At 37.7% G+C, this 19,118-nt stretch overlaps 1 protein-coding gene across 2 annotated transcripts in view; it reads right to left on the bottom strand.

Moving 5' to 3' along the window:
• LOC150079406 (kinesin heavy chain-like) overlaps positions 1-19,118 on the bottom strand; it is a 429,176-nt gene that overhangs the window by 242,739 nt on the left and 167,319 nt on the right. For both annotated transcript variants that reach the window (XM_090383638.1, XM_090383639.1), the window contains exon 10: positions 9,465-9,613. In XM_090383638.1, coding sequence (XP_090239764.1) covers positions 9,465-9,613 — 149 coding nt within the window. The remainder of the gene's footprint in view (positions 1-9,464; positions 9,614-19,118) is intronic.

A 19,118-nucleotide genomic window follows, 5' to 3' on the forward strand; every position in this document is an offset into this window, starting at 1 on the left:
AGCTGCAAGAGATGTGAGGTGCCAAAAAACAGCATTTTCAAGACAACACAGCTAATCCAAGTTAAAGAGGCAATTAGAGAAAAGATAAAATAAATTAAATTTTTAGCAAATAAAACCACTATTAAATCCTTAGCGTAATAAAAAAAAAAAAATGTGCAGGAGGGCTAAACTGAGTGTGAAGGACACTAAATAAAAATTCTGGGGCCATTTTGGAAAACAAGTATCAAGGAAGGTGGAAAAATGTTTTGGCTTTCACTTAAAAATTGCAGAGCAGGTGAAAAAACCACAACTATGGTAATAAAAAATAATAAGGATGAAGCTAAAACAAAACAGAAGAATATTTCAGAAATATGGAGTAAATGTGTTAATGAATTGTTAAATGAAATAACCAAAGACATAAGGGAAAAAAATATAATAAAACTGCATACAAAGCTATAAACAAAAACCGAGCGTCATTGCTTGATATAATAGCCCAGCATCCAATCAGTGTGCTGAGAGAATTGAACACTTGTTAATTTCATATGCTTTTACTTTCAGCACTCATTTATTGACCACTTGAAAATGACCACCTATATGCATTACAGCACAGCACCTGGGTGCTTTTTAATTGCTTATATGCAGTAACAGACATCACTTGTAGTGGTATTTGATGCTTGTATGAATCAGGTACAGGGAATGTGTTAAGTAATGGACACAATTTCACGTACGTCTTGAGCTTAAACTGAAAATATACTGACTAATGAGTATAATTCAAATGCACTTCAGTAAGTTAAGTGAGGTAACCGATCTGTACTCAACTACTTGAAAATGTCACTCTTTAATGAGTGCATCATCATTAAAACGAGTGAAACCATGAGGACATGGTCTTAGTTTACAGCTTGTAAAGTAAACTAATTTGTTTTGAGAGTGGAATGTCAGAGCAGATCTAAGACATCGACATCAACTGCAATTTTATTCATTTAACTGAATGTGTCTTTGTGTTAGGATTTTTTTTTTTCTGCCTCTGGTGGTTCCAAGTATCACACACTAAACCATTTAATTTGCATAATATATATGAGTCAGTGTTTTTTACTTTTTGAAATTAAAAAGTAACATGGTTATGGGTTAATGGGTTAATGGAGTAACCAATCACCAATGCATCCGCAGATGATGATGAACACGTTATCTTTTACACCTGACAATTCAGTCACTTTTTAAAGTAATCACTGAACAGGAACCAGTTAGCATCAAGGCAATTAACTAACTGACTTTGTATTTTATTACAATTATAATAATATACAATTAACATTAAGGTTTTAAAGTAATGTAGAATAGGTTTTTTTTTTTTTTTATAGTAGAATAGGTATTAAAAAAAATTTCCTACTGTGTAATAGAGTACTAAAACAAAAAAAAACCTTTCTTCCTCCATAGACAAGAATGAATCCAATAGCTTTAAAAAACTATCAATAAAAAGAGTAAGGCTGTCAAGTAGTTGAGTATGCAAGATGAGGGGGGATCAATTTACTTACTCATTAGCTTAATAAAGTGCAACTGAATTATATTTAGTATTCAATAAATTTTCAATTTAAGCTCAAATTTATGTGAAGTTAAATGTCCATTACTTAAGATCATTCTAAGTAAAAATCTCAAAATTTGAATTTGAATTTTCCATTCCCACATATCTTCTTGAAAATTACTGAACCCTAATAATCTTTCACAAATAAATCCTTTCATAAAAAAAATTAAAAAACAATTACATGTTTACACTAAACTAACCTTTTTATTCAGTGAGTCTGCCACAGATGGGAAACTCACTCCATGTAGAAAATTCACTATGGGTTCCCCATAGTGAATTTTCTACATGGAGTGAGTTTCCCTGTGAAATTTAAGTTTTGCAAAAATTCAGTCCCATTGTATAAGGCAGTTCTAAAACCACATTTGGAATACTGTGTATTCCATTTCTGTGGGAACTCACACATGTGGTATCGAGACCTAACATGAATAAAGACACTGAGCTTCTTTAAAGGGTCCAAAGATGGGCAACTCACATAGTGAGATCGGCAAAAGGGCAACCTTATGACGAAAAACTTCAATTATGCGTGCTACATAGCTTGATAACTATGCACAGCAGAGGGGAATGCGATTGATGTGTATAAGACTCAGACAGGTTAGCAAAATGAATGAAGGAAGAATTTACACTGTTATAATAAATTACAGAACTAGCAGCCATGAATTCAAATTAGAGGGAAAGAGATTTAGATTAGACTGTAAGAAGTTTACTTTTACCCAGCAAGTCGATTACTGGAACAAACTGCTTCCACATGTAGTTGAGGCTGACAGTTTAAAGAAATTCAAAGGTCAACTAGATAGTTACCAATATCCATAATGTGTGTGTGCATGTATGTATCAATTTCATTGACTTCTGGATCAGAATCACTGAGAATTTCAATTTTGGCTTTTGTAAGTCAAAATCAAACAAAAATGGTTGACAAATGTGACAGATGTGGCAACCAGAGAGGGTAATACTCTTGATCTGGTTATCAGCAGTGATTATTCATGCATTAAGAATTTTCAGATAAAGGAACAACTAGGCAGCAGTGATTACAGTGTACTGATGTGGGATTTACTTAAAGATATAATTACCATCAAGGGTAACGGGAAGGGTTTTTGCTTTCGTAAAGGTGATTACATTGGCCTCACATAGTTTTTAAATTCTGTACAGTGGGACCAACTGATAATGTTACCAACAGCAAATTCTAAATGGGAATTAATCATTCAAGGAATTAATAGTGGAAGCTACTAGGCTTTTCATGCCAATTAAGAAATATTGTTCAAGGTTTAGGCCTAAATGGATGTCAGATGAACTAACGACACTCATGACAGAGAAGAAAAATGCATAGGCTGCATATAAATTATCCGGCAACACAGAAGTCAACGGCAGATAAGCTAGTCTATAATCAAGTCACAAAGGAGATTAGGCAAGCGAAGACAGATAACAAGAAATCTTTGGCAAAGGATGCTAAGAAAAACAGCAAGGACTTCTTTACTTATATAAACTCTAGAAGAAAGGGGATGAATCAGATTGGTCCACTTGGTATCGATGGTTTGACTGTTGATGATCCTGCTCGGATAGCTGACAAACAATGAGTATTTTGCATCTACATTCACACATGAGGAATCCTTCAGTGAAGTGAAGGATAGAAGCTTATTAAACCAACAAGGAGCTTAATGATTTTATAATAACTGAGAGCAAAGTGAGGAGAAATTGTTGAAGTTAAACAGAGGAACGGCACCCAGGGTGGATGAGATCTATCCAGTTATATTAAAGGAGGCGGCAAAGGAAGTAAGCAAATCCTTAGCTATAATTATGATAGCATCCTTGGACTCAAGAAGTCCCCACGGACTTGAGATGTGCATATGTATCCCCAATTCACAAAGTGGAATCAAAAGGTGACATGAGTAATTACATACCTGTTAGTTTAACTTTTGTTCAGGGGAAAATTATGGAGTCATTGGTTAAAGAAGCATTACAGGATCATCTGGACAAGACTGCAGTAATAATTCAAACACAGTATAGGTTTGTTAAGGGGAAGTCTTGTCTAACAAATTTGATTGGATACTATGATGTGGTTACAAAGGAACTGGATGCAAAAAATTATTTTGATATCATATACTTTGATTTCAGGAAAGCTTTTGATACTGTTGCACATGGAAGAGTACTGTACAAACTGGAGCAGTAATCACATTAAGGGTAAGTTGCTACAATGGATAAAGGGTGGTTGAGTGGGAGAAGACAGAGTGGCAATCAATGGACGCTGCTCTTCATGGACTAATGTTATTAGTGGAGTCCCACAGGATTCAGTGTTGGGCCTGCTGCTGTTTTGTATATTTATCAATGATATGATGAAGGTATAACAGGCTTAATGTCCAAGTATGCAGATGATACAAAGGTTGGCCGGGTTGTTAATGACAGTAATGGCAGTGTGCTATTGCAACAGGATCTAGTAAATTTGGGCAGATGGGCTGAGAAGTGGCAACTGAAGTTTAACATTGACAGATACAAAGTACTGCATATGGGTAGAACTCCAGAGAAACGTACCAACTATGTGTTAGAAATTGGGGAAAAAAACGGAAAAGAAAAAAAAAAAAAAAGACCTGGGAATAATTGTGCACTCAGATATGAAGTTTTCTCAGCAATGCAGACAGGTTGCCAGAGCAGGTCATAGAGTATTGTCAATGATATACAGGAATTTTGCTAGTAGGGAAAAGGAGGTGATTATCCCTTTGTATAAGGTAATGGTCAGGCCATGCCTTGAGTACTGCGTACAGGTCTGGAGGCCTCATTTTAGGAAGGATGTTGAGTTGGTTGAGCGTGTACAGAGAACGGCAACAAGATTGGTGAGGGGAACAAAGGGGTCCTCTTACCAAGAAAGGCTTAAGCTCTGCAAATTGCAGTGGCTGGAAACTAGGCAAGGTGTATAAGGACTTGAATAGGTTGAGCACACTGAATTCTGATTGGATTCTTCCGCTTGCTCATATTACGCACCTGAGGGGGCATAAATTCAAAATAAGGAAAGATAGTTGTAGAATAGATGTGTAGAAATTTGCCTTTAGCCAGTGGGTAGTTGATTGCTGGAAAAAACTTCCATCTGTCTTTGTGGAAGTTGATAGCTTAAATAAATTCAAGGAGGAACTGGACAAACTTTTAGAGGGAATGGATGTGTGAAAAATTATTATTATTGTTGTTGTTGTTTTTTTTTTTTTTTTTTTTTTTTTTTGGCTGATGCTAGATAAGCTCATACATTTGCTTTCTTGCATCACATGCCTCTCCTACTACTACAACAACCTCCAATTTTCAAAGAATAAATTTTGTACTGCCATCTATTAAATCTGCATCAAATAAAAGTACAGCATGTATTGGACAAATTCATAATGATTCACATATGAAAATTACAGATATGATGTACTTGTAATGAACCTGAGGGGGAAAAAAAAAATTCACTACATATGTACTTCCAGGAGCACACATGAAAAACAAAGTACACATTTGTTAGCAGGTGAAACAACAAACACAACTACAATTCACACCACAAAGCAAATACCTGATAATCAGTAAAAATGTGACACTATACTCCAGCTGAGTTGTTAATGCTACTTATAAAAATCAATGACTGAAATTAAGATATTAATTGTTAATTAAAAATTAAGATCTCATTGTTACAAAAATTAAACATGTCTTTCAAAATGTATGATACGAGGTGTGGCTATTAAATAACAAAACTACACACCAAGCACTACGTGTGAATCTGAGCCTTTTTTTTTTTTGGCTGATGCTGCATCGTATACCTCTACTAATGCTAAACGCTAATGCTATAACTTAAAGAATGCTTTTAAATATTAGCTTTTTTAACATTTTTCTGTCCATAGATTCAAGAAAGATAAGGTAGCAGACTTTGCACCTCTTCAGAGACAGTAAGTCAAAATTTTGTTCATGTTCATAAAAACAGCAATACAGATCAGTCTTAGCTGCAAGAGCAATTCCAAAACTGCACCAGAAAGAGCACATCTGAATTCACTCTCCCCTCCCCACATTCTCTAATATCCAGCACTATTATGAGGAATTATCAGAATTCCAGTAATTATGTACTGGAAACTTGTTTTGTGAAATCATTTCATTTCCATTTAGTTGGAAAAACTTGCTCTCCGAATAGTCTCATTAGGTAATGAACTGATTCTCAATACATGACTAACATTTAAGTTAAAATCAAATAATATACAATGGTACCTCAGTATATGTCCGCTTTGGAATAAGTCCAACTTGATATATGCCCTGTCTGGACGCGAAAAATTTTGTTTGGTATACGACCTTTGTTTGGAATACGACTTGCATGCGTAAAAATGAGTCATGACACCGCACGCTATCCTTGTTTACCTCTCTCGAGACAAAGCCACGACTCAGAGATGCCAGATCTTAGCCCCTCTCCAAAAACCGAATAAAAGCCAACCAAGGATGGGCGCTTGCAAAGCACGCGCGCCCATCCTCACTCAGCTTTCCGAATAAAACCGACCAAGGACATATGCGCGCACGGTGCGCACTTGAGTCCTCGATCGACTGAATTCGGTTTTTTGAGAGGGGATAAGATCTGGCATCTCTGCCACGACTGCCCACGAGCGTCAGTATGACAGTTTCTACCATTCAGTGAACAACCCACGCTATAACTCTCTGTGAATTTATGTGATTTTGTGTTTTTTTTGCATAAATGTTTTGTAAATTAATTAACCATGAGTTCTAAGAAAGTTAATGAGAAGAGCCAAGCAATGAAGAAAATGGTTAGGATCACCATGGAGGTGAAAAAAGAGATTGTTGAAAAGTATGAAGGTGGCATGCGTATCCGGGACTTGGCTGCTGCATACCATATGCCGAGAACGATGGTCAGATTTTTAGTAAACGTCAAACCTGGTGATCCTCACCCAGGTCCAAGTAGGGAAGAGACAGAAAAGAGAAAATTAAAGTTTGTTAAATTTTCATTTAACAACACCATCTTGTGATCTGTATCACGTTTCCTTGCATGGTACCTGTAATCCTCACCCCCGGCAGGGGAGGAGGAGTTCTGTCTCCCCCCCCCCCCCCCCCCGTATTTCATCTAATTGCTATTGTATTTATGTATTTTAGTATTAAGCAGTGTTTAAATTATTTTATACAACCCCATCAATGTATAATATGCCAATAACAGTAGGAGTTTTTTTCATGGGAACAGATTAATCATTTTCCCTTTATTTCTTATGGGAAAAATTCGTTTGGTATACGTCCTGTTTGGTATAAGTCCAAGGATCTGGAACGGATTAAGGATGTATACCGAGGTACCACTGTATAACTTAATTCTTTCAATAACCCAGGTGGGCAATGTGCTATCTATGAATTCTGTCTGGAGCTCAAAGACTTTCAAATGCCATAAGAAAACATGTCTAATGGCACTTTGGTCTTAGGAATACATGACAGAAAGTCAGCTGGCTGCCAAATTAAGTCAGCAATTTACCAAATTTATTCAAAAAGTCATACAGCTTCTGCTGAGTATATTAAATATTTCAATTCGTAAAATTTCATTGGATCATATTATCATGGTTAAGCCTGCAGTCTTTGGAACGTCAACTTCAATGTAGTACTCTTAAACTAATTGTTTGTCTCTCTCTGGAGTGTATTCATGATGGACAATATCCTCATAGTCAAAAAATGCTATAAACATGCTTTGCTTTGCTGTGCATGTCACTTTTTTTTTTTTTTTTTTTTGGTCAGGGAGAAAGAAGTCTTCCATTGACATGACTGCTGTTTGGTTTTGGGATCATATCCATAAACCCAAGTTTCAGTTCCTGTTATGATATGTAAACATTCAAACACACCAAGAATTGGTGTAATTCTTGATCGACAAATTACTTCAAAATGGAGATTTTCTTTAAGATGGAGCATACATCAAGATTTTCAAAGCTGAAACTGACTGCATGAGCCTTAGGTAGTTTGAGAAGAACTAGGACAGGTCAACCTCTTCCCAGAACCCTCTATGCATTCAGATCAGCTCTCTCCTGTCAGAGGTGATCAATCCCAATTAAATGCCTGAATTTGTAGTTCTGAGTAGTCGTGATCTCAGAATTATTATCACAGATGCATATTTATTTTCAAATATAATGTAAATGGAGTCTTTGAATGTAGGCTGCAAGAAGATAAAAAAAATGAACAAAGGCGAATTTTTCACCAATACGATTTGAGAACAGGGGGCTATAAATTCAAATGGGGGGAGAGGTTTAGACTGGACTGCAGCCAGCAAGTTATTAATTACTAAAGTAAGTTACCTCCATAGGTAACTGAACGATGACAGTTTAGGGAAATTCAAAGGGTAGATGAAGAGTTACCTAAATAACAAGGGAAACAACATAGGTAGTTTATTTTATTTTATTCAATATTTATCATTATTCATTTATTTATTTTATTTATTTATTATAGGCTGGTGCAGCAAAAGCCTAGGGCTTTCTTGCACTATGTGGCTAGTGCTAATCCCAGAATAATCATTTTTTGGTCCTAATATTGAGATTCCATTTTTAAGTTCTCAGCGACAGTCAGGTCAAACTGTTTACCAAATGTTTCAAAGAAAAAGGATTCTATGTGAGATGATCTAGTTCGTGTTTCATTTAATCCTCTCCAACAGAAAAGCCTATTTTACTCTGGTGCAAACAAAATCAATCCAAGACTAATGAGCAACATCTCTTTATATACATGAATCAAAATTCAGCTTTCAAACTGATTCTTAACATGTCCTCATACCGAAAGGAAGTGGAATATGCTCCCATCCCTCTAATATAAGGGAAAAAGACAACTGTCATGGTGGTGGAAGTGGTCAAGGGAGACATAGTAATGGAAGTATCTCTGAGCAATCTGTATCTCTGAGGAAAGCACCTTGTGACATAGTGAAATGTTACTTGATCTTTCATGACAATAATAGTCTTCTACATAGGGTTCAAAGCTGATCGACAAATTACTTCAAAATGGAGATTTTCTTTAAGATGGAGCGTACATCAAGATTTTCAAAGCTGAAACTGACTGCATGAGCCTTAGGTAGTTTGAGAAGAACTACGACAGGTCAACCTCTTCCCAGAACCCTCTATGCATTCAGATCAGCTCTCTCCTGTCAGAGGTGATCACTCCCAGTTAAATGCCTGAATTTGTAGGAGTTTTGAGTAGTCGTGATCTCAGAATTATTATCACAGATGCATATTTATTTTCAAATATAATGTAAATGGAGTCTTATAATAATACTCTTCCAGAAACAATTGATGGATTTCAGTGAAATCCATCAAGTATACATTTTTCTTGGTATATCACATTTTATGGCTGTAACTCAACTTTTGGACCAGCATGGCAGATAATGTATGCAACATATACAATACTCTGTAATGAAGGTTAATCCACTAATAATGGCATTAAATCCATACTAATATATTCATCAGGTCTGTAAATGAAAAAACATAATACATAGCATTATTTCAAGACTTGGCTGAAATCCAGGAGTAACTTTCTGGGAAGACAAGGTAAGATTAAGATTTATATTACACACTACATTAAGACTCAAAACATTACTTGCCAAGACATTTTTTAAGCATCAAGCACAACATTTATGTCACAGTTCACTTTTAGTGTTCAAGTGTCATGTAGCATTACAGACAGAAAATCAATATAGATGGCCTGGCAGTTCCAAAATATGATTTTGGTAATAACATTTTTTTTTTTTTTTTGGATAGGTCATGGTATATCTGTCATGGTATTTTGGTCATGGTATAATTACATTTTCAAAAATTAAAAAAAAAAAGGGAAAATGAAGGCCCCTAGGAACATTTTTTATTAACATTATAGCAATTAACATGTTACGTAATTCTATAAATGTTGAATATAAGTGATATGACAATAGTATTTCACATATTACACTGACTTAGCTTACCTTCTTCCAAATTCTAGTGTAGATCTGGATTCACATTCATTAAAAGAAGCTGGAGAACAACAAATGATAATGGTGGTACGAGAATTTCCTCCTAAACTTTCCTGAAGGATTCGAGTTAATTTACTGTCTCGATATGGAATGTGAGATTTCTGGAAAGAAAAAAATTGAATAAGAAACTGAAGCACATTCATTGATATACAAATTACATTCTTAAAATAAGCCTTGGGAGTTGGGAAAATAACAACTCATAATAACTGCAATAAATACACCAACACCCCTTTAATAAAATAAAATATGGGATAAAACTGTATATTTAATATAAAAATAGAATACACTGATAGACAAAATTAAAAATATATAGGAATATTATGGAGTTGAAAGTAATAAAATCAACACTGAAGCTTTCAAAGGTGACCTCCTCCTTTGTCACCAGTGGAAGTTTACAGTTTTGCTATATCTATAAATAATACCAGCACGATCACGGCTCTTCACATGTGTTACTGGAGGAGTGTGTTTTAATTTTTTTTTAAGTCTTTCATATATGCAGGCTGGTGTATTTACTGAAATAACAGTCGATTCTGGTTATTTGGGACACATTGGGACTAGTGCATTTTGGCCCGATTAAGCGGCTGCCCCAATTATCTGAAGTTTCATGTAAATAGTTAAAAATACAATGGACCCCCACTTTACAATTGGTTCACTGTACAATCAAATCATGTTACGATGGACTCACCACAGTAAAGTACCATTCACTATATGATGTGAAGTAAGCGCCGGTTATTGTGATCACATTTGTGAATTGAATTTTAATTCTATTAAACAGCGATTAGCGAAAATAGGAAGAATATTATCCACGGGCTATAAAAGTAAAGCTATATCAAGCACAAATTTACCCTTTATTACCTTACCGATTAAAAAATTAAATGATACGTGAAAATCAGAAAAATATACATGATAATTGGAATAATTAATGTGTACTGTAATATGTACATACAAACTAGTTGACAATTCTGTTCACTGACAAAAATGGGTGGGGGTTAAAATTTAAAACAGTAAAAAGATAAGCAATCAATAACAAAAGAACATGGCACACAAATTGCAAGTAACACGATACGTGCAAGTGAGAACGGAGTTACGAGTTACGAAGCTTTAAAAATACGAATGAAGAGAAGATTCTGAAAATTAATTTTTTTATATGATTGAAGATTTCATGGAAGTGTAAACACATTTCACCATAATAATACCCACAGAATTCCAGCTGTCGATATTATCGCAAATTCAATAAGATCGTGTTTACTGTCTGTTTATAATAGATTGCACTAACAGAAAAGCTCAATAAACAGGTGACTGCTAATTGTTTTAAGATTGTGACCTCCAGAAATCTGACTAAACCACATGGTACGGTCGGAGACAATCATAGGGTAATCTCCAGTGCTGCGGTCTCCTGCCCCGATTAAACGGCATGTTGTCCCAATTAAACGAAGTAAACCCTGGCTATTTTCTCGATTGGGTTCTGTTTTTGAAGATTTTCCCCAAATCTTAAAAAACATTCCAGTTATATGGGCTGCCTCAATTAACCGGTGGCCCAAATAACCGAAATCCATTGTATTATGAGTTATGAATTACATTAGATATTTTCATCAGTTAGTTCCTTGAGGTTGTCACAGACATTCTCTCAGATATGCCAGACAAGCTGTACTTTCTACCTGGGAGTCTAAAACGCTGATGGAACTGATATTCGGGTGACAATCAAGTCAAGTGGACCTAATTTTTGTGAAGTCCAGATGGTCTGCGAGAGCCAAATCCTCTGCTTGTACCTTCACGATGGTGGGACTTTTAGCAATCCTGGGTATAATCTCCATATACAAGTACATCGTGGGACCACTCAGGTGTGAACCAACGTAAGCAGGGGTCGAGGTATGGCGCCCACACCACATGGAGGAATGCCACCCCTCTGTGTTACCAGGCAGTACTAGGTGGTAGATGACTCTCATCAACCGGTGCAATACCACTACTTTGCTTATTGCAGGCTTGAAGTGGTGGAACCCATGTTTAGTCTCCAGAGCTAAGGTCCGGTCAACCCTTCCCCATCTCTTCCATCGTGCAGTATGATTGATGACTTTTCAGGTTATGATGAACATCGTGGCGAGATACAATATTCCTTACATATCGAGGGTACAGCTCTAAATGGTGTTCGCAGGCTGGCCGTAGTTAGTACACCGGACCGAACCTATTGGTAACTCTCTAGGAGGCTTCCAGATCAGCTAGTGGTCTGGAATCTTGCTATCTCTACTCTGCCAGATAGTGACTGGAGGGAGTCCAAGTAGTGTGTATGCAGGGAGCATTGTCGAGGCCACATTATGTCAAGGATCGGTATATTCTTACCATGTGTACGCTACATCCAAAAATTTCATTACGTCATACAGCATTTCCCACCCACTTTTTCTTACTATTGAATACACTATGAATTGTCAAACTAATAGAGCAAGCTTATTTGCGAAAAGATCTAAACCTCCCAAACGCTTCATAATTTTTTTCAAAAATATAAGTGGTCTCAATTCTAATCTCAACGATTTCCATTTCCACTTGCAGTCTGCCAAACACCATGTACTTTTTCTAACAGAATCTCAGTTATCAGTTGATTCAACTACTGCTGATCTAACTTGCCCAAATTATTCGCTGTATGATATGCACAAGAACCACCTTTCCCCTCAAAGGTGGTACTTGTGCATATGTCCGTTCTGATATTCCCTGTCAAAGACTTGGTAATTCGGAATCACCTATTTTCGATCTTCTCAGGCTTAAAATCTCTCTACCTCATTGTGTAAAATTCATCTGTTGCCTCTACTGTTCTCCCAACTCCACTAATCACTCGGAGCTCTTGACTTCCTCTCTTTGCAACTTGACTTTCTCCAGTCCAACTTTCCTAACAGTGAGGTAATTTTCCTTGGTGATTTTAATGTTCACAACACCAGCTGGCTTTCATTTTCTAGTCACACCGACCCAGCTGGTCAAGATGCTGAGGCTTTTGCAATTACTAATGATTTTGCACAGATTGTTCATTTACTTGCAAGAATACTGTACAATCCTAACCATACAGCCAACACGCTTGAGCTTTTTCTCACAAACAACCCTTCTAAGTACACAGTCGAAGTGAGTGATCCTTTAGGCACCTCAGATCACAACTTCATGATTGTCTCTTCTCCAATGGAGCCTTTATCTCATGGCTATTCCCAACGTCATTTTGTCTAGCATTACAAGAATGCAAAATGGGATGACCTGCGAGACTTCTTTTCTTCTTTTCCATGGTCTGATTACTGTTTCAAAACTTCTGATGTCAACGTTTGCTCAGATCGTGTCAGTGAAATTATTCTTGCAGGAATGGAATCCTTTATCCCACACTCCACTTTAAAATCTCATCCTTTATCTAAACCTTGGTTTTCCAATGCTGTTCAAGAGAAGAACATTGCATGTTGTAATTGGCTTGTTTCTAATTCTTCAGTTTCATTTTTGGCCTACACCAAAGCTCGCAACAATTGTAAAGCAGTTATTAATCAGTCCGAACTAGAGTTTGAACAGGCTAAGAGTTGAAAACTTGCTTCTTGCCCTAATGGTAGCCGAGCATTGTGGTCGCTTGCCAAAGCTATTGGTCGCAACTTTTCCCCATCTCCACTCCCACCTCAGTCCAAACCAGATGGTTCTGTTGTCACTTTAGCCAAGGATAAAGCTGACCTGCTAGCATCCCATTTTTCTTCCAACTCATGTATTAATGATCTTGATAAAACACCTCCCACCATTCCCCAACACGCTCCATTCAATGCCACCTATGGTCTTCCTTTTGACGGAAGACCACCTATATGTGGTGCCCTAATGGTAGCCGAGCATTGTGGTCACTTGCCAAAGTTATTGGCAATGCCATTGCCACCTATGGTCTTCCGTCATTCAATGCCACCTATGGTCTTCCGTCAAAAGGATGTAAGATGGATTTTGACGAATCTTGATGCTAAGAAAGCTCCAGGTCCTGATGGTATTTCTCCACTTGTTCTCAAAACCAGTGCTCCTGAACTTACTTTACTCCTGTTCTTTGCTGCTTTTATTCACTTTCTTATTCCAAAGGTGTTTCTCCTTCTGCTTGGAAATTTGCCCATATCCAGCCAGTTTCTAAAAAGGGTGACATATCCCTCCAATCCAATTATCATCCCATTGCAATTACTTCTACTCTTTCTAAAGTAATGGAGAAATCAATTAACTGCCAACTCTTAAACTACCTAGAAACCTTCCGTCTGATCAACAATCGCCAGTATGGATTCCGTCTGTGTCGATCCACTGGTGATATTCTGACTTATGTTACCCATTTAAGGACCAATTCAATGGAAAAGTTCAGCAAAACACAAGTAGTTGTTCTAGACATCTCAAAGGATTTCGATCGTGTTTGGCATAAAAAGGACTTCTAAACAAGCTTCCATCTTATGGTTTGCCAACTGTTTTTTGCAACTGGTTATCCAGTTTTCTTTCTGATCGCTCACTGAGGGTGATGGTAGATGGCTCTCTGTCTTCTAACTTCTCCACTAATGCCAGTGTCCCCCAAGATTCAGTTCTTTCCCCCACTCTTTTCCTCTTGTATATTAATGACCTTCTTCCATTGACTGGAAATCCTATCCATAGTTTTGCCGATGATAGCACATTGCATTTGACTTTCCATTTTGAGAAACCTTGCCCTGCTCAATCAGCTTAAACTTCTCGAAAATCTGATACCAATTCCTTAAATGCCAATCTTCAGGTAATTCCCCAGTGGGCAAAGACAACTTAGTTATTTCAATCCTTCTAAAACTCAGCCTTGTCTTATATCTCGCAAAAAGAATTCTTCTGCTCCTATGCTTCTTTGGTGCTCCGATTTCTAGGCAAAATGATATATCTCTTTTGGGGATTACCCTGATTTCTAATCTCTCTTGGCACAAGCACATTACAAATATTGCTTCCTCTGCATCTAAAAACCTTGGTTTTTTCTTTCACTCTCGGTGTTACTTTTCTTCCAAACAGCTGCTCACTCTGTACAAATCACAAATCTGCCCTACCAGGAATACTGTTCCCACATCTGGGGTAATGCCCCCAAAACCTCTCTCAGGCTTCTTAATTCCATTCAGAAGAGGGAAGTTAGGTTAATTAATGATTCATCTCTAACAGAGTCTCTCCACTTGCTGTCTCATAGATGTACTGTTTCTGCTGCATGCCTCTTCTACAGATATTTCCATGGGCACTGTTCTTCTGAATTGCCTTCTATAAGTCCCGTTCTATCTTTCAAAACAGTCCGAACACATGCCGCCACCAGCCCAACATCCATTTACTGTCCAACTTCAAACTCACAGAACCAAGTTTTCATCTTCCTTGTTTATTCATTCAACTGCTGTTTTCTGGAAAAACCTTCCTTCATACCTATTTCCTGAAAATTACAGTCTACAGAAGTTCAAGTCCAATGTCAACAAATATCTTTTGTCTTCTCAACCTCCAATCCAAGCATGGTACCAAGTACTATAGGTTCTAATACCTCTCATGTTTGGGGTCTACATAAAAAAAAAAAAAAGTTTTAGAGATTATCTGTAAACACTAATGAAATTGTAAAAAATCAGGAAAGAAAACTGGTAGTTCGAAGAAATCTGGTACCACGAGAAGAAAAATCCTGCCCACTTCCTGTATCTTTAGGGTATTCAAGGCAGACAATGACACAACTAAGGACAATAAGTTTGATGAGCCATGAATTGAGGATACTTCTCAGAATTATACACAACTGAATTCATAACAGATGTGAATAAATACTTAGTGATTGTCCATTTGGCTTCTGGCAAGGACTGGGTACTAGGGAAGCTTTGTTTTCAGTTCAATGTCTAGTAGAAAGGTGTCGAGATGGGAACCAAGAGGTACACACTGGCTTCTTGGATTATGAGAAAGCCTTCGATCGAGCCAGACGTGACAAAAATGTTCAAAATTTTAGAGAAGACTGGAATTGATGGCAAAGACATCAGAATAATTGTGAATTTGTATTGGGGACAATCAGCAAGAGTATGCATAGGAGGAGGAAAGTCAGAAGAGATAGAAATTAAGAGTTTGTCAAGGTTGTATTCTGTCATCTATTTTGTTCAATGTGTGCTGAAGAAATTTTTAAAGAGGCTACAGAAGGATGTACATAAAGGATAAAGATTAATGGCAATACTGTAAACATTATCAGATATGCAGATGATACTATTTTCCTAGCCAATTCTGAGAATGATTTACAATCATTAATGGATAGAGTAAATAGAACAGTGAAAATTCTGGTCTGAAGTTAAACATTAAGAAAACAAAATTCATGATCAGTAAGAAAGAAGTACAAACAAAAATCACAATTAATAATGAAGAAATTGAAAGGGTTATCGTTATCTTGTATGTATGCAGAGTGAGGATTGAGAACATCCTATTGAGGTACGCCCAAGAACTGAACAAGCACTTGCAGCCTTCCTTAAAATGAAAAGGCTTCTATGCTGCAGTGATCTTATGCTTCCTTTAAGAACAAGAATACTGAGATGTTATGCCTTTTCTGTCCTCCTTTATGGAGCTGACATAAAGGCCTGGACACTGACAAATAAGAGCCAGAGTGAGTTATATGTCTTTGACATGTGGTATTACAGACGAATGTTAAGAGTATCATGGATGGATAAGATAAAGAATGATGAGGTAATGAGATGGATGAATAAAAATGGATTATTCATCTATAGCCTTGGTGTGGGACTTTCCTGTCGTCATCGGGTGGTAAGTTGGCCAATTTTGCGGCATTGTTGACTGTTTCATTTCTTGGAATTTCCATATGTCCCAGGTTGTTGTTGTTGTTGTTATTTGAAAGCTATTGGCGCACAAGAGCTGCTTAGGTTATAATGTGCCTAGCTTTGTCCCAGGATCCAACAGAAGTGTATGTTTCTCCCATGTTGAGACAAGGTATGCAAAAAAAAAAGTGATTATTTTTTTTACAACTGGGCGGGTGATGTTCATGGTGTTTTTCAGGGCTTGAAGTGCACTTAAGGAATCAGAAAAATTATACTGCTTTCAATATCTGAGGACTCAATATACTTCAGTGCAACCTGAATTTCCATTAGTTCTGCGGAAAATATACTGAACTCATTTGGCAGTCGATAGACAAAAGTGATGTTCAGAAAAACTGCGGTGATTCCAATGTGAGTATCATTTTTTGATCCATCTGTATGTACTACAACAAAGTTTGGTGCTCCACTACTGCATGATACAGTTGCAAGAAATTTTCTTTATGTAATGCAGATTTATCTTAATAATGGATCAAACATGACCAGCAGGTATAACTCGGATGAAGGTTGTATAATGCTCCAAGGAGCAAGTAGAAGAACAGTATTTCCAATATTATCAAAATTCAGATTATGTTCTTCTAAAAGGTGTTTTATTCTCATACTTAATGGTCGGTTAGCAATGGGGTCGGTTAGCAATTGGTATAGCCTGCTGTGTTGAGGAGTATGAAAAGTATTTGCCAGTTAGGATGTTTAGGCAGAGGTCTAATTTTATACGCATAGCACAATATAAGTTGTTGCCTTCGGATAGAGAGTGCGGGTTCATGAGCTTCAACATATAAACTATGTATTGGAGATGTGCAATATGCTCCTAGGGCAATGCGTATTGCACCATGATGAATAAGGTCAAGCTAGCGAAGAACACTAGGTCTTGTTGAGCTATACACTGGTGCTCCATACTCAAGCTTTGATCTTATTAAGGCTCTCTATAACTATAACAAAGTAAGGCGATCAGCCCCCACTTAGTTGCTGAAAAAACCCGGATATTTAGTTTTTGTTGACAGGATGTTCTTAGTCTTTTCAATATGCTCTAGAAAGGTGAGTTTATGATCTAAGGTGATTCCTAAGAACCATATGCTAGGATGAACTGCTATCGGTTGGCCATTCACTTATAGTTCCAGTTTTGGATAAAGTTTATGTCGGTGGAAAAAAATGGATGCGCAACGCTTTTTGGGGGACACAGTTGAAAGCCATTAGCTTGTGCCCATGAAGAAATCTTAGTTATTGCTCCTTGCAACTGTCTCTCAATAGTATTCATGTTTTTTTACATGACACCAAATACTAAGGTGATCTACAAACAGGTCTTTATCAATAGTGTATGGAAGTTGTTCAGCAATGGTGTTTATTGCAATTATAAAAAGTGTAGCACTGAGTACACAGCCCTGGGGAATTCATTCTTGTAAAAAAAACCTTGGGACAGCAAAGTTTTAAATCAAACCTAGAATGTACACCGATGAGCCAAAACATTATGACCAGCAGGTTGTTATGCAAATCGAAGCAACTGCAGGTGAACTACAGCACATGCACGGATCGGGACACAGTATAAAAAACACCTGATACTGAACTCCATTAATCAGTGTTACTCTTATTCTTCGGATGGGAAAGGCAGCGGACATAAGCAAGTTTGACAAAAGCCAAATTGTAATAGCCAGACAACTGGGTCAGAACATATCCAAAACAGCATGGCTGGTGGGGTGCTCACGGTCAGCCATAGTTAATACCTACCGAAAGTGGTCTGAGGAGGGGAAACCCAAGAACTGTAGGTGAGGTGTTGGACGACTATGGCTCATCGATGCTCGAGGTGAGCAAAGGCTCTCCCGGATGGTACGTGGCAAAAGAAGGGCAACACATCGGTAATTGAAATGCTGGTGATGGGAGTAATGTGCCACAACACACACAGTACATCAAACCCTGCTGAAAATGGGGGCTGCATAACCACAGGCCACTTTGAGAGCCCATGCTAACCAGGGTTCACCGGAGACAGCGCCTACAATGGGCATGCAAGCATCAAAACTGGACCTTGAGTGATTGGGGAGAAGGTCGTCTGCTCCGATGAATCACGCTTCATGTTGCACTGTGTGGACGGCCGGGTACATGTGCATCATTTACCTGGGGAAATGATGGCACCTGGATGCACCTTGGGACGAAAACAAGCCAGTGGCAGCAGTGTCATGCTTTGGGCAATGTTCTGCTGGGATACCCTGCATCCAGTCATCCATGTGCTGGACACTGACGTCTACCACCTATCTAAACATCATTGCTGACCAGGTACACCCTTTTGTGGCAACAGTCTTCCCCTCTGGCAAGGCAGTCTTTCAGCAGGATAATGTGCCATGCCGCACCGCCCGGATTGTTTGAGACTGGTTCGTGGAACATGAGGAAGACTTCCAGGTACTGCCCTGCCTCCAAATTCCCCAGACATCAATCCCATTGAGTATCTGTGGTTTGTGTTGGAACAGCAACTCCGATCTGCAGCACCTCAACCACGGACTTTACCGGAGTTAAAGGATCTGCTGGTTACGTGTTGGTACCAGATACTACAAGACACATTTAGAAATCTTGTAGCGCCAATGCCTCACTGGGTACAAACTGTTTTGGCTTCACATGGATGACCAACATCATATTGGGTAGGTGGTCATAATGTTTTGGCTTATCGGTGTATGCTTGTATAGGAAGTTCTGTATGAAAATCAGAGAGGTGAACCTGAAGTCCATGGTGATATAATTCATGGAGTATTCCATACTTCCATGTGGGACAGTACTGGAAGAAAGGGATCTGGGAGTAACAATATGGGCAGACATTAAGTTTT

Source organism: Mastigoproctus giganteus, chromosome 10 (assembly GCF_048544385.1).
Source record: "Mastigoproctus giganteus isolate SK-2022 chromosome 10, ASM4854438v1, whole genome shotgun sequence".
Taxonomy (NCBI): Eukaryota; Metazoa; Arthropoda; class Arachnida; order Uropygi; family Thelyphonidae; genus Mastigoproctus; species Mastigoproctus giganteus.